Here is a 17,580-nt window from a genome sequence, read left to right as displayed (position 1 = left end):
GAGCAGAAAATGAGATACTTACATTTGTATGGATGTTTGCTACAATCATTCAATATATAAATAGTAAAGACTAAAACGTAATATGGAGCCTTGCTTTCTTCTACATTATTTTGTTAGTTACCACTTAAAGTGGTCCGGTATACTTGCTCATCTAAACTGAAAATATAAAAGCTTTTTAAAATTTCCCAAATAATACGGCAAGGGGCCAAATGTACTATTAAACATTTCTATAATCACAGCATTTAGGCCATACTCACAATGGTCTAAACATATACAAAAAATCTAGCAAAAATAATTATTGCTAAATAGCTCTCTCATGCAAATCCAGAATAGTAACGTTTCTAGTTCAAAAGGCACATGAAAATTCATTATATTTAAAGGCTGCACCGATTACCATATATTAAGTTTCCAAATATGGGCTGCAGAAATCTTGGCGATCCTTAGGTGGCAACAACGAGAATCAAAAAGTTCCGAAAGCTTCTGCCACCTAGTAACCACCTGGATTTTTGCAATCCAAATCTGGCAATCCTATATTTCATGCATTTATTGTGTCCAATTTTTCATACAACTCTTATTAAAGTGTGTTGACACTTATTGCCTTACTTTGCACTGCAGGTGAAAAACTTCTCAGGATCTGAAAACTGGGACCAAATTCAGAACAGATTCCTGTTGCATAGTACTGGCTTCCACACTGTTGAGCCCACAAAGGACCACAAGCCTTAAAAACAAAAAGTGAAATATTATTCTAAAACAAAACCAAAAATACAGCATCAGACAGTAAAGCAGGCATAGCTTTGATCTCTTTCCCCCCACAGATGACAGATTTATGGCATATTTTTCACAAATGTGCCAGAGCTTTTTAAACACATGCTTTGTTGAACAATCCAAAGGGACTAGCATAATGTTCAGCCTTAACAGGTGAGGCTCACACTAAACCAAAACCAAGCAAACTACACAGGTCTTTTGCCTGATGGTGCAATGGAGTGTATTTCTCTTATTATAAGTTTGTACCGTTCACAGTGTGTCCTAAAAACACCAGCCGTTTGCCTAGCACACTCAGCACTCTGGCACTAGCACATTACCTTTGATAAGTATTCCCATTGTATGCTAGTTTATTCTCTTGTAATCCCTTCTTCTCCAATTTCCCCACTCTGCAAGGGGAATGTCTAAAGAGAGATTGTCTAAAGGGGATTTTTCCCCCTCTCTCTTTTTCTTCCCTTGCATTCTCCTCTGCCTGACACTTTATTTTCTCCCACTCCCCCACCTCACAGAGCAGAGAGATTGAAGTGGAAAGGATTACAAGAAAGTGATCAGGCATACAATGGGGAATATACCAATTCTTCACCTGGTGTGCTTGGGGCTTTGAACTATTTGTGCAGAATCTTAGTTTAAACATGCAATGTTCATAGTTTTTCTTATAAAAAAAAGGAAGACAATGACAAATTCCAAGAAAAAAAGCAGAATTCCAGGCAGTTTTACATTATTATTAAAATTATTTATTTATTAATGACAGCACACAACATTTATCACCTATGTGTACAGGTAAGCTACTTTTGCTTAATAAACAGTTGGATCAGCCAGATCTTGGTAATTGGCTCAGAGGAGAATTGGGGAACCCTGAGCATTTCTAGAAGGCCTACAAATTGAATTACACCATAGACCAGGAATGTCAAAGTGCCAGCCCACGGGCCGGATGCATCACGCCGAAACTGTGCCCACCCCATTGCTGGCAATGGGGAAAAAGTTATAATACATTGTGCGATGTCACGTGATGTTGCGAGTCTGACATGCCTGCCATAGACCAAGGATAGCCAACATTAGGTAAACTCCAGTAAAGTTGTTGAACTTCTGAAAATATTTATATTGCAGTATGCATAACTTTTCAATGCATCTGCTTTTAGTAGTTCCCATAAATGCTGCACTATGTTGGAATGATCTCTGTAGTATAGGAAACATTATCCACAATGCAAGGAAGTCATAAGGGACTTAATTTTGTGTGTATGCAATATATAAAACTAAACCTACCGAACTGCACTTTTCAAGACTACGTAAATAATGTACTCTAAAAGGTTTCTCCAAACGTAATTTCAAATCTAATTATCAGTAAGCACAAAAAATGTTGCTGAACTGCAAAAGTGAACTCTACTTTTAAGTTTACTTCCTCACACTTCTTGCATTAGAATTAAATACATATGTAAAATGGAATTTAATTCTCAGGATTAGATTAAAAAAGATTTTAAAGAAATAATTCCAAGTACAGTACAGTTCTTCAAATTATGGCCACATGTGGACATGGAATTGGATCTTCAGAAAGTACGTCTGAGGACAGGGGCCATCATAATTTTGAATGGTCGCTAAGCAACTGATCATAAATTGACAACTATCTGTAAATTACATTTAACAATGTATAATACATAAATTACTTATTTGTTAAGACAGAGTATAGTGTAGTTGTTAAGATCATGGATGTTGATCAAGAATTTGCATGTTCAAATCCCCATCCACTCATGAAATTCATTAGGTAACAAGAAATTAAAAGTTTTTATTAAAAAAAACTCAAAACCTGTATCAGATTTTTAGATTACTGAGTTCCAATCCAATATGTTATTTTTAAGTGTTTGTGGTGTTTGTGACACTAAAACAAGAATTACAATAGGACAAATTAAAGGCATTTGTTACATTGTCCTTGTTTAGAGCTTATCTAATGGAGTTCTCTTTAAATATAGCAGAAAGACAGAAGCTTCCTAATGTGAAAAATTCCTGTTCTGTTTCAGATTTCTTAGAACTAATTCTGAATGTTGTAATAGTTAATAATAAATCTAATTTTACCATACAGGAATTTGGAAAAAAATCCCCGAAAATAAGCCCTCTCCCAAAAATAAGCCCTAGCTGGATTTTTATGCATGCACCTAATGTAAGCCCTACCCCCAAAATAAGCCCTAGTTTTGGAGCAAGGTGCATGTGTAAAAATCAAGCTAGGGCGGGCGTAGAGCTGCCCCATGCGTCCCGCACCTGCTTACTTAAGGACCGCTGCAGCCAGGCCTTCCATGGCCGACACCTGTCACGCCATTGTCCAAGTTCTTCTGGTGCTGCCCCTCGTGGTGCGAGGCTCATTGCACTGATCGCGCAGTTGGCCTTGTGGCGTGAGTTGCTCAACAAGCCTTGTGGTGCGAGTGGCAGCAATGGTATGATAGGTGCGATGAGATGCACGGTGCGTTTGCGGCAGTGGAGCAATACGCTATGTGGTGTGCAGCTGCAAGTGGCCGCAGAAGAACTCAAGCAGCAGTGCAATAGGTGTCGGGGCATGGAAGGCCTGGCTGCGGCGGTCCTAAGGTAAGACATCTCCTGAAAATAAGACCTTGTGCCCCTTTTGGAGGCAAAAAAATAATATAAGACCGGGTCTTATTTTCAGGGAAACACGGTACATATAAAAAAAGAAATGAAATATTATATTGTAGGTAGAAGGCAAAAGTGTACTAAGTAAGATTCATAAATCTCATCATGAAAGATTCCTGAATGTGATATGCAAATTAAATGAAAAGCAAAACTGACATTTGGTTTCTTCATTGTTTTCCAATCCAATTATGGAGGGTTACTGCTTTAACATTCAACTCAGTCTCTATAATAGTACTGATTATAATTTTGTCAACAACCCAGGAAAGCATCACAACTGTAGCATATCTTAGAACTTTATAAAGTTGCAACAAAAAAATAATATAGGACACTGGTCCTTATATATCAATTTACCCGTCCTTTCTCCCTCTTTTCCTTTTAAATATACACAGATCACTTTTAATTTGCTATTTTGGTGTTATAATTGGCTTGAATATAATGTCTTTAATTCCAACAAACCCTAGCATAGCTTCAGTAATTATTAGACTTAAGTTAGCATAACTTTACATTCTCATAGTGTTTTATAAATTCTAGTATTCCTTATGTCCTTTTGTAGCTATACGTCTTAGTTTATAGCATTTAGATTATTCATTGTAAAATATAATTGTAATTTTATAGAATTGTTTTGTTTTAATACCTGTATCTTGTAACAGATATCTGTACCTTGCAATTTTACCTTAATTTTATCTTTATCTTTTGTTCTATCAACATGACTTTTTATTTCTATTTTACTGTAATTCTTAGTTATATGCTGGTGTATGATGAAAATAAAAATTGATTATTTGAGTGAAATTTATGTTTAGATGAAGGATAATTATAGGTAGTTTCTAGGTGAAGTTGGCAATTCCCTACTATTTATGATATGTATAAAACAACTTTAAATATAAAATCAAATTGATATTTGCAGTTATTTATTTCATTTAGAAAATAAATTTACTGCTAGAAATGTTATCTACTCAATACCTGTACAAAGAAAAGTAAAAACTACTATAATTTATCACTAACAGAAAGAATTTGTATTTGTAGTCCCCACATCTTTATACTTACCAAAAAGCCTCCAGTTCTTTGATTTCTTACTAGAGTTAACCCTAGATTCATGTCCTTCTTTATCTCATTAACATTTGGTATGCTTGTAACAGCTAAAAAGAATAAATGAAAGTAAATCTGAGCAATACATTAAAAAGTATAACATGAAACTTGGACTATGAGTTGAATTGTAGAGCAAAAGTAGTACAATGTTTCTCAACTCTGGCAACTTTAAGATGTCTGGACTTCAACTCCCAGAACTCCCAGGTCAGCTATGACATCTTAACTATATTTTGTATTCCATAACTTACTGTTATCTGGCCAAAACGGAAGAGAGAATTAATTTATAATTTTCCAGTCTTCGGACACAGTGTCCTTTCCTAAAGGAGAAGCCGTACAAGAGTACTCCAGCAATTGCATAGATTGTGGGGAGGAAGGAAGTGCAGGCTTTCCCAGACCAATGCACAATGGTTTTATTCCCAAATTTACCAGAAGTTGTCTAGCAATCTATTGCTGACTGTGGTTTGGTGCAGCACCAGTGAGAATATGACCAACAGCTGGGCTTCTCAGACTCTGGTCACCCATTGGACAGTAAGATGTGGACGCTGAAAGTAAATGGTTGTTACTTTATGAAGTAGCCACCAGAGAATACCAATCACAATAAACTGATAACACAACTTACTCTGTAGGTCCATCTTTGAACATTTGGATCCCTGTTGATGAACAGCACATTTATAGATATCTCCCATTCTATTTTCACTCCAGGGTGAAGAAACAAGCAACCTGAAAAATTGATAAACTCTTATTTAAATGTGCTTGACATAATTGATTAATGATTCAGTTTAAACGAAAACCTGAAAAGAACTCTTTTGTTAATGTGATACTAGACTTAAAAATCACGTTTTTGGCTCTGCCAGAAGCCTTTCCCTACATGCTGCTCTCCAATTGCATCTCTATCATTTGTTACCAATAGCCACTTTGAGTACTGATGACAATTATATTTGTCTGAATTATTTGAAGAGTCTGAAAGGCAGCGTGTCAGGCAGGGATACCTGTAACTGACGTTCAAATAACTTGAGAGGTTCAAAGCTCGAATAGGTGATCAAAGCTCCACCTATTTTTTATTTGCCTCACACATACAGATATCCGCCCTACAGACACCCATGCTAGAAGAACATTTCTATAAAGTCTGCTTTGAAGTAAATTGCAATTAGCATATAATGTGCTACAAGTAAATTATCAAATTCTATCAAACTTCTCTTTAAAAAAAATCATTTATCATTGATACATTTTTAAGAGCAAATTCTGAGACATTTCCAATATTATAGAGGGAGTGTTGGGGGAAGGTTGTCACATAAATTTGCCAAAGAGATATTTAACGATAAGAGTGAAGTTCTCCCTATTTGTAACTTGTTCCTAGAAAGCGTACCTTTTCCGTCATGGTGTCTCTCTTCTGGAACAGCCTCTCCCCAACATAAGGGCAACCTTGACTACTGATTTTCCAGAGGGAAATTCTTTTTAATAGATTTCTATAGATTGATTGATGTTTTTATATCTGCTCACTGCCCCAAATTTCTGGGGAGAAGTTAGAAACCCAATTACTCTTCCCCCATCCTCTTTTCCACTCTTTTTTTAAAAAAATATTTTTTGGCATTTTAATTCTTGTTAAATGTGTATTGCTTATCTTTCCCCCCTCTTTTATTAACACATGAGATATAGACATACATACAACACACACACACACACACACACACACACACACACATCTCTGGAAGGGACCTTGCGGGTCTTCTAGTCCAACCCTCTGTCCAAGGTGTGTATCACGTCTCCCCTGAGCTTTCTGTTCATTAGGCTCAACATACTTAGTCTTCTTAGCCATTCATCGTATGATTTAGCCTTCAGACATCCTTACTTTATTCATCAACTTGCTTTTTTATGAATTGTTTCTCTCCTTTACACAATACTGTGACTAAGCTATTGTGGCGAACAATTAGTCAGCCTTCTGAAAGTCCTCCTCATGAATTTTCTTGATATAGGTTGAAATTCTATGACATCAAGAACTGTTGTAACCATAAAAACAGACTTTGGGAGGAAACAGAAGTAAGTACAAAGTGAGCCTATGAGAGTAAGTAAATGCCTAGTACAGTGTTTTTCAACCTTTTTTGGGCAAAGGCACACTTGTTTCATGAAAAAAATCACGAGGCACTCCGAAAGGGGGGGGAGGGGAAATAGATATATTTTTCCAAGCTGTCTTTCTAGCAGCTCGGTCTAGCTAGCCGTATCAGTTTCATGCCTTCCAAAGGAACCGAATACCCAGCATGCATCTTTCCCCTAAATACCAATTTAAAATTGTATTTGAGTATATTATATGCAGATTGAACAATGACAAGAGATCCAAGAGCTTCCCCTTCAGAGGTCACGTGAACGGAAAAAAAAAAGGGAGAGAAAGGGGTTACCTTACGACGTTTGCTTGTTCGTTCGTGTTTTGTTTTCTTTAGCGAGCCCAGATCTCCCAACTACCAACCTCCCTCCCGTTTCCTAAGCCACCCCACCCTGACAACCGCATAATCATCTCTTTGCGACAGCGGGACAAGAAAGGAGACTAAAGAGCGAGAGCGAAGCTCGCAGCTGCTGGAGAGCACGCGGAGATGGGGAAGACACCCCATCTCAACCCGAGGAACTCTCCGCGCCAAGCCTCCGTAGGGCTGGCACGACCAAAAAGGGGGAAGGGGGGGTTGCGTGCGAGGGGAAACACCCTGCCCAAATCTCACTTCGGCTGCTCTGCAAGCTGACGTGGGAAGGGAATCGCCGAGAACTTCCAGGCGGACACGAGAGAGACTGCCCTGCGGTGACAAGACTTGCAGCCCCTTTTTCTCCTCTTTCCCCCTTCCCGAGCCAAGCCCAAGTCACGGCAATAGCGGTCATGGCGCTCGCAAGAACAGTCACCCCCCCACCCCCCCACTCCACCCCCGAAAAAGGGAAGGAGCCGAACGGAGAGGGGGGGAGAGAAAAAAAACCACCTTCACCTTGGCTCCCAAGAGGCGCGCGGCCGCCCTGCTACCGGCAGTCAACAAGGTCATGGCGAGCAGCGACCAAACTGGCGTGGCGGCGAAAGGGAAAGCAGAAGTCGCCGCCCTCGCGAGGGGAGAGTCTTTTTTTAAAAAAAAATTCAAATTTTTCAATTTTTCCCACGGCACACCAGGCAACATCTCGCGGCACACTAGTGTGCCGCGGAACAGTGGTTGAAAAACACTGGCCTAGTAGTGCATATCAAGTCCCACATAACAGAAGATATATGGATTTCAGAAAAGTATATTTCAGGCTTTGTTGACACAAAAACAGAACCTGGAAAACTGCAATGGAAATGTCTTAAGCTCATTGCTAATGAGTTAATTCCTACTTAAGTACTTTGAAGCTCTTTTCCCAGATTTGTCCCTACCTGGGTTCATGCACAGCTATCTTTTTTCTTTCCAGCCTGCCCACATTCCTCACAATGAAACAAATTGTTTTGAAGCCAGCCAATGTTTTAGTGTTCTTTCAATATATCAATATGTCCAACCACATGAACATACTTCTTTTATATTTAGTCGGTCACATTTTAATCCAATCCTTTAATTTTTCTTCTTTCTGCCTCATTCAGTTTATTTTGTGTTTCTTCTGTCATACTTAACTCTTATTTCCACATATAATATTGGACAGAGAAGTGGTCTTTTGCATTGCCCCATTTAATTTTTCAAACACTCTTTTATTTCTTGCTAAAGATTGAAGCCTGCCCTACTGGTTTCTCTGTCCATTTTCCTATTTTCAATGAAGAACTTACTAAGGTAAATGAATTTATTTGCTTGATGTAGTTTTTTTACCATGTGTTCCTAATCCTTTTACAGATGAAACCATCAAGGGTACATCATATATCTTTATCTTATTTGTTGCTCAATATTAAATTATTCACTAAATATTCTATTTATTCTCATGCATACTTTTATTTGCTTCATATACTGTTCTGCAAATCTTTCTCAACTCTATATTTGCACAAAAATTCCATATTTTAGGCCTATCAGCCATCATGTTTCCTGTTAATCAATAAAGGTACACTAATCTTTATTTCTTTCATTCACATATGACCTGTTGAAAAGGACAAATCTGATTGGCACATGTGCCTGGCATAAAGCCACATTGCCCTTCCCAAACTTGACTTAATGTCACCTTTTGTTAAGTATCTTAGGCAAACTTTAACATTTATAGACTTACACACTATCTACAGTTGCAAAGTTACCATTTTATGACAGCAAATAAAGGTAGTGCTCAACTTACAACCATTCATTTAGTCACCATTCGTTACAATGGCACTGAAAAAAGTGACCGATGACCATTTTTCACACTTAGAATCTCCATGGTCACATAATCAAAATTCATATGCTTGGCAACTAGCTCATATTTATCACATTTTACGACCTGACAAGCAAAGTCAATGGGAAACGAGATTCGCTTAACAACCGTGTTACTGATTTAACAACCGCAGTGAGACTTTTGAAGAAAAAAGAATATATGTATCTTTAAATGGATGTTGTAAAAACAAGAATGTATTGTAAAGACATAAAAATAGGAAGATCTTTATTGAGGAGTAGCCTTGTAAACTAAAGGAATGGCTTTTTCCCCTTATTTTTAACTTTCTGTCTTAAATTCTTTGGATTACTTAATTCATAAGGTATAGTAAGATGTAAATGTATATATACAAATTTTATCTACAGCTTTTTGAAAAACAAGGAGAAAAATAAAAAAGAAAGGAAATTATAATTCCCTTAAGAAATAAAAAAATCCTGCACAGTATAACAAATTTGATCCTTTCATTCTCTTCTTTATTGTGCAGAAAGTACAGTAATGCTTACCATTTGCCTTCTTGGTTTGTGATCTGTTGAACTAAATATCCAAATTGTTCATTTCGGGAACCAGAAAACACTTTAGCTCCTTCAAGGCCAATATTATATGCTTCACAGCAATTTTCAAATATGTCTATTAAGAAGAACAGAAATATTATCATAAAAAAATCAAGACGGTGGTGCATTTCTTACCTTAACATTAGTTATACTTATTCATGATAATTTTATCATAATATCTAGGTATATTCTATGTTTCCATGAATATATACTTCACTCGGCACAGGATTTGTGGACTTTGTAGAAAGAATTCCACATCCATATAAACCAAAGTTTGTTCATGCATAGTTAAATTTATGTAGCAGCTGATTACCTGCAAACAAAACTAAAACCCAAAGAAGCCACTCTGTAACTTAGGATGTTCTGTGAACTAGCCAAGATCTCAGCTTCTACTGGTTAGGTACCAACAGAATAAAACACTGCCCTGCCCCAAGGGAGCAGACATATTTACAACTTCACACCATTCAAATGCAAATTTGAAGAAGGTATCTCAGAATAACAAATGACTCAACAGTAAAAAAAAGTAATGAAATAAAGTCACCTTTGAACTGAACTGTGGCAACCCACATGGTCATAGCCACACAATTTTCTTGGAAATGATAGCCAACTGTTTGATACTGCCTTCTTCTTCTAGTATGTTTCCCCCCCCCCTAATTTCGCAGTCTAGCTACAGTCCTGGATTTTCCCAGGTGGCATGTCTTTTAAGGACACTGATGTTTCCTATTGTTTTTTGTTTTGAAGTTCAAGAAAAACTATGCATTAGCAATTAACCCAACAAAATATCACTGTTTATACAATTTGCTATCATTTTAGAGTTCATAGGAATAAAATAAAATATATCTAAAATCTTCTCTTGCTGATATCTAATGAAGTGGTTTAGAATTCTGTACAAAGATAAACAGTGAAGAAAAAAATTATATCCTTCACTGTTGGGCTGAAAATATGTGGGAGTAAATTCAAGTAGACACAACAATTTATCCCTTTTCCCAGCAGCGTTCCTTGTGACAATCATAACTATTTATCAATAGTTTTGTTAACTTTTCAGATCCAAGAACTCTATATAAACTCTTTCTTATTTGCAGCGTCATAAGGACAGCTGTTCATAAACAGCCATTTAAGTTTTTTAAATCTGTGTCTCTATAATTACCATGGAAGGCATGCACATTACCAACTAGTTTATATTTTAAAAACAAACAAATGTCCAACAATCAAGAATGACCTCATTAAAATCAGGAAACCTAATGCATGAGTGAGCATTTCTGAGCATGAAAGGCCACTATCTGTTGTAGAAAACAGAAACCTTTTCATCAGTCCCCAGACTGTTTATAGATAACAGTTACTGGAACTACACAATTGTGTGTCACATTCCCAGGCAAATCAAGGTTATGGCATCTGTATGGCAGTCTAAACAGAAAATGCAAGTTCTTTGTGATTAGGTAAGGATGGATATCGTCTGAGGTCCAAATGCTTGTTTGCTACTACAAATGAGAGTAGTCCAGAATGGTATTATTTTATTACATTGTGAAAGTTTTCTTTTGCCATTATTGTACAAGCAACATTTAAGAACCACAGCTTACCATTCACTTGTAAATTACAGACCAATTCTTGATAGTACATAGTTGAAATAATACTGAAGTTTCTTATAGTGTATGCATTAGTTTTCACCATAAAGTAATAGCATTAGAAGACTTTCTGCTGACACTAGAGGGTATTATTATTACTTTAATAGAGGACTAAAGTCTCTGTTTCAGCTGTAACTGTGCTGTCCTGCAGCAGTCGCTTCTTCACTGACAATGTCACTTCATTCTTCACCGGCATTTCAACAACTGAAGCTGTAAGAAGCAACATCAGTCCAAACCACTTACGGTACTATGTGTTATGCTAGACTTCTGCCTGACCACTTCTTATGTTAAATACAATGAAGGCTTCTCCAGACAAAATCACGGCTGTGCCACAGGTTTACCCTATTGTGGCCAATCTCTACATGGAAGAAGTAGAAACAAAAGCCCTAACCTCCACCCACTCAGTGGTATAAGTATGTGGATGATACTTGGGTCAAGATTAAAATACAGGAAGCAGAAGTCTTTACCACATAAAACTCTGTCGACAGATACATTAAGTTCACACGGGAAGATGTTAAAGAAAACAGTCTGGCGTTCCTGGACTGTGCAGTGAATATTAAAGAAGACAGGAGCCTTAACACTGAAGTTTACAGCAGCACCTCCCCCCCCACACACACACTCCTAGAGATCAGTGTTTACATTTTGATTCTCACCATCCAATGGTGCACAAAATGGGTGTGACCAGAACTCTACAACCCCAGGCTGAAAGTTTGCCTACCAGTAAAGAGGGGGGAAAAAGAAGAAATAAAACAAATCAAGAACTTCTGGCTATCCTAACTTCATCAAATTCACCCCTCCAAGCAAAGTCCCAGCAGAAGCTCCTCCATAACAGACAAAGAGAACAACAAACGAAGCAATGTTGTCATTCCATATGTTGCAAAAATATCTGAAAAGCTCAGGAAGATTTTCAACCAACACAACATACATACACACTTTAAACCCAAGAATACATTAAGGCAGAAGCTTGTCCGTCCCAGGGACAAACATCAGGACACAAACTGAGCAATACATATATGCGGTGCAATGCAGTGAGACATGTGCAGATCTGTGCATTGGAGAAGCAAAACAACTACTTCACCAACACATGGCCCCACATAGGAGAGCAAACCCATCAGAATAAGATTCAGCAGTCCATCTGCATCTGAAAGAAAAAGGTCATCTTTTGAAGACAAAACACTCTACATTCTGGGCAGAGAGGACCACTAGCTTTTAAAGGGAAGTCAAAGAGGCCAACTATATTAAAACTGAACAGCCTCACTCAACAGAGGAAAAGGGATACAACACTAGCTATCTCCTGTCTGCCATACAGTCCAGCAGTACCAATAAGGTTCCACACCCATCTCACTCTGATTCAGATGAACCTGAGGATACAGATAAACCCCCAAGTGATCTCAATGACTCTCACTGCAAAAAATATAAATCCTTCCATTTCCTACCATTCAGCCAGAACTGAAGAAAGTGGATGAGAAGTAAAACAGTTTCAAGAAAAAAACCAAAAAAGTCCAGTTTCCAAAAAAGTCCAGTTGGGATAGCATTGTGTGGGACAGATTGAGCAAAGTGATGGAGACAGGCCCCAAATTACCCAGTGTGCTATGCGGTTAACAAAAGTTTTGAACTCCAGTTCCAATCCAAGATTGCTGCTACTGTAGATGCATAAATTATAAGTCAGTTTCATCACTATATTATGAAAATAAACACATGAACAAGAATCCCTTCTATACTTCTTGAAGTTATTTAAAATTAGGATCTGGTGACAGCATATCCATCAAATAAAGGATAGGTGAAAATGATCTAAACTGCAATATGTAAAGTAATCCTTTGAAACCAATTGAAGCTTGAGACCTGCTCTCTTTCTCACTCATATTGGCATAATTTTCTATAAGAAGTAATCCCCAAAATGTCTACTTTGTACAAGTCCCTTGTAAATTCTCAAATGTGCTTAATGGAAATGGCAATTAGAATACGTACATCATTTCTTTTGTCATTTATGGACAGGCTAGGATTCAGGGCTGGGTAAAACTTTGAAGACTGGTTCACTACCATATGATGAGGTTTTGAGTGGAGTGACCTTCAAAGCTATTTTTTTTTAATCAATATAGACCTTTTTCCCTAAACAGCAATTCCATGTTCATTCTATATCATTTCTGGGGCCTCCTTTGCCACTACCGAGAGAGCTGGAGTAGGCCCCAGAAGTGACCTAAAAGGTCTTGTCAAGGTCCTTTATTGTCAATTGCTGCATCTTGATGCTGCAAAGAGACTTTTCTCTGAAGTCTGTCTGCTGTGCATGGGCCCAAAAGAATATTCCACTTTATACTTTTAAATTAAACTGCAGTATGCAGGAAAATTTATTCAAATATGCAATGAATTACATATGTCTGTCTGTGAATCTATAAGGTTTTCTCTTTGTTAACTGTGCATTTACATAGCACTGTTAGGAGAAATTTGTGAATTTCAAGGTAATTCAGAAATAAAAATAGAAATCCAAATAGAAATCCAATAGTAGAAATCTGTGTGAAAAAAATTCCATAGATTTATTTAACAAAGGGTTCTCCAGGGAACCAAAAAGTTCCCGACATTCTTCTTCAAAGTCCAGCAAGATGTCTAGGAAAACAATCACTCAAAAAATCGAGGCCATGACATGTCTGATCACAATTTGTATATATTTGTGAATGTCATTTTGGATAGGTAATGAGATGGCAGAGTTCTGTGTGGAAAAGAAAAACTATGATGTATCTCCTTGCAGCTTTTCAAACTTTTTCCAGATGGTACAATGCCTACTGCAGCCCAGTGTGGAAATGATTTTTTTTAAAGAAAACTCAATGGCTTATTTTGCAAACACTTAAACTTGACAGTTGTAATACTGTAGTGCAAGTGTCACGTATTCTAATGTAAATAAACAAAAAAGCCCCAAATCTCTGTCAGTTTCTTTAGAACCTGTAATTAAGAACTTGAGCTTGAATATGGAAAATGAACATTTTTGGCAGGATGCCTTATTTTCTGGAGAGATCAAGTCTCCAGAGAGAAAATTATGTGACAATAATGTTCCCATTGAGAATATAAACCTACCACAATGAAAAAAACTATTATCTTAAAGTATACAACTTATAATGACCTTTGAATTTATTTCTTTGTTTTATGCTGTATGTTTCTATTCTCTTACTCATTTGGGTAAACAGCAGAATAAAACTGAATCAATATTAATAAAGTAATAGGGACGAATAAGAAGTAACAGGAGAAGTAGGACATTTAAATTTGAGACAAATTGCTACATAACATGATTTATTGAAAGAAAATGTTTTCTTAAGTTTTTGGGATGGTAGAAAAGTTGAGACTGAATGCTATAAAAAATTAACTCTTTTTAAGATTTAAAAGCTCATGCGATTTATATTGTTTCCATAGCTACTACATGAATACAACACTGAAATCTCACACAAACAACTCTTTATTCAGGTGGAAGTCACAGAGTCTTCAATTCGTGTCTTCTAAATTGAAGGTTATATTTTTGATCTGTGATTAAGGTCCCTTTGAAGACCAAACAAATGCTGGTGATTGGACAGGAATTAAAATTTCACTCAGACAATGCATTAGGCCTAAATACTCAAAGATACCCCTTCATGGATTACTGCCTTGTCGTGGCGAAGGGGCTTGCGTAATTCAATGAAGCTATGAGCTATGCCGTGCAGGGCCACCCAAGACGGACAGGTCATAGCCGAGAGTTCTGACAAAACGTGATCCACTGGAGAAGGAAATGGCAACCCACTCCAGTATCTTTGCCAAGAAAACCCTATGGACAGTACCAAAAGGCAAAACGATATGACGCTGGAAGATGAGCCCCTCAGGTCGGAAGGCGTCCAATATGCTACTGGGGAAGAGCAGAGGGCTAGTACTAGTAGCGCCAGAAAGAATGAAGCGACTGGGCCAAAGCCGAAAGGACGCTCAGCTGTGGATGTGTCTGGTGGTGAAAGGAAAGTCCGATGCTGTAAAGATTTTTTCTCCATAGGAACCTGGAATGTAAGATCCATGAATCAAGGCAAGCTGGACGTGGTCAAACAAGAGATGACAAGACTGAACATTGACATCTTAGGTATCAGCGAACTAAAATGGACAGGAATGGGTGAATTTAATTCAGATGACCATCAGGTATACTACTGCGGGCAAGAATCCCTCAGAAGAAATGGAGTAGCCTTCATAGTCAATAAAAGAGTAGGAAAAGCAATACTAGGATACAATCCTCAAAATGACAGAATGATCTCAGTTTGAATCCAAAGCAAACCATTCAATATCACAGTAGTCCAAGTCTATGCCCCAACCACCGGTGCTGAAGAGGATGAAATTGACCGGTTCTATGAAGCCCTACAGCACCTTATAGAACTAACACCAAAAAATGATGTCCTTATCATCATGGGGGATTGGAATGCTAAAGTAGGAAGCCAAAAGATAACTGGAATAACAGGCAAGTTTGGCCTTGGAGTGCAAAATGAAGCAGGGCACAGGCTGATAGAATTTTGTCAAGAGAATACGATGGTCATAGCAAACACTCTTTTCCAACAACCCAAGAGACGGCTCTACACATGGACATCACCAGACGGTCAACACAGAAATCAGATTGACTATATGCTCTGCAGCCAAAGATGGAGAAGCTCTATACAGTCAGTAAAAACAAGACCAGGAGCTGACTGTGGCTCAGACCATGAGCTTCTCCTTGCAAAGTTTAGGCTTAAACTGAAGAAAGTAGGGAAAAGCGCTAGGCCACTCAGGTATGAATTAAATCATATCCCTGTTGAATATACAGTAGAGGTGACAAATAGATTTAAGGAATTAGATCTGATAGACAGAGTGCCTGAAGAACTATGGACAGAGGTTCGCAACATTGTACAACAGGTAGCAACCAAAACCATCCCAAAGAAAAAGAAATGCAAGAAAGCAAAATGGCTGTCTGAGGAAGCTTTGCAAATAGCTGAGGAAAGGAGGGAAGCGAAAGGCAAGGGAGAAAAAGAAAGATACGCCCAATTGAATGCAGAATTCCAGAGAATAGCTAGAAGAGATAAGAATGCCTTCTTAAATGAACAGTGCAAAGAAATAGAAGAAAACAATAGAATAGGGAGGACCAGAGATCTTTTCAAGAAAATTGGAGAGATGAAGGGGACGTTTAATGCAAAAATGGGCATGATAAAGGACCAAAATGGCAGGGACCTAACAGAGGCAGAAGAGATTAAGAAGAGGTGGCAAAATTACACAGAAGAACTATACAAGAATGAGCTTAACGTTCCAGATAATCACAATGAGGTGGTCACTGACCTCGAGCCAGACATCCTAGAATGTGAAGTGAAGTGGGCCTTAGAAAAGCTGAGCAACAACAAAGCTAGTGGAGGTGACAGTATTCCAGCTGAGCTATTCAAAATCTTAAAAGACAATGCAGTAAAAGTGCTACACTCAATTTGCCAGCAAATTTGGAAAACTCAACAGTGGCCACAGGATTGGAAAAGATCAGTTTACATTCCAATTCCAAAGAAAGGCAGTGCCAAAGAATGTTCAAACTATCGCACCATTGCACTCATTTCTCATGCTAGTAAAGTCATGCTTAAAATCCTACAAGCTAGACTTCAGCAGTATGTAGATCGAGAACTACCAGAAGTACAGGCAGGATTTCGAAGAGGCAGAGGAACTAGAGATCAAATTGCCAACATACGCTGGATCATGGAGAAAGCTAGGGAGTTCCAGAAAAACATCTACTTCTGCTTCATTGACTATGCTAAAGCCTTTGATTGTGTGGATCATAACAAACTGTGGCAAGTTCTTAAAGAGATGGGAGTACCAGACCATCTTATTTGTCTCTTGAGAAACCTATATGCGGGTCAAGAAGCAACAGTGAGAACTGGACACGGAACCACTGATTGGTTCAAAATTGGGAAAGGAGTCCGGCAAGGCTGTATACTGTCACCCTGCCTATTTAACCTATATGCAGAGCACATCATGAGAAAGGCAGGGCTAGATGAATCAAAAATTGGAATTAAGATTGCCGGAAGAAATATCAACAATCTAAGATACGCAGATGATACCACTCTAATGGCAGAAAGTGAAGAAGAACTAAAGAGCCTCTTGTTGCGGGTGAAGAAGGAGAGTGCAAAACTTGGGTTGAAACTTAACATTAAGAAAACCAAGATTATGGCATCTGGCCCTCTCAATTCCTGGCAAATAGATGGGGAAGAAATGGAGGTAGTGACAGATTTTATTTTCCTGGGCTCCAAGATCACTGCAGATGGGGACTGTAGCCAAGAAATTAAAAGACGCTTGCTCCTTGGGAGGAAAGCCATGGCAAATCTAGACAGCACACTAAAAAGCAGAGACATCACCCTGTCAACAAAAGTGCGTATAGTCAAGGCTATGGTCTTCCCAGTTGCAATGTATGGCAGTGAAAGTTGGACCATAAGAAAGGCTGAGCGCCAAAGAATTGAGGCCTTTGAACTATGGTGCTGGAGAAGACTCCTGCGAGTCCCTTGGACTGCAAGGCAATCAAACCGGTCAGTCCTAGAGAAGATCAATCCTGACTACTCTTTAGAAGGCCAGATCCTGAAGCTGAAACTCAAATACTTTGGCCACCTAAT

At 38.1% G+C, this 17,580-nt stretch overlaps 1 protein-coding gene across 1 annotated transcript in view; it reads right to left on the bottom strand.

Annotated features, from left to right (window-relative positions):
* Positions 1 to 17,580, bottom strand: part of ITGA2 (integrin subunit alpha 2) — a 79,562-nt gene that overhangs the window by 47,393 nt on the left and 14,589 nt on the right. The window contains exons 2-5 of the mRNA XM_081315705.1: positions 9,306 to 9,429; positions 5,102 to 5,202; positions 4,441 to 4,532; positions 604 to 718 (exon numbers count right to left, since the gene is read on the bottom strand). Of these exons, the coding sequence (XP_081171831.1) occupies positions 604 to 718; positions 4,441 to 4,532; positions 5,102 to 5,202; positions 9,306 to 9,429 (432 nt within the window). The remainder of the gene's footprint in view (positions 1 to 603; positions 719 to 4,440; positions 4,533 to 5,101; positions 5,203 to 9,305; positions 9,430 to 17,580) is intronic.

Source organism: Vipera berus (genome assembly GCF_964194415.1).
Source record: "Vipera berus genome assembly, chromosome: 2".
NCBI lineage: Eukaryota > Metazoa > Chordata > Lepidosauria > Squamata > Viperidae > Vipera > Vipera berus.
Note: the sequence above shows the minus strand (reverse complement) of the source record. Positions and strands in the feature narration are given on the sequence as shown.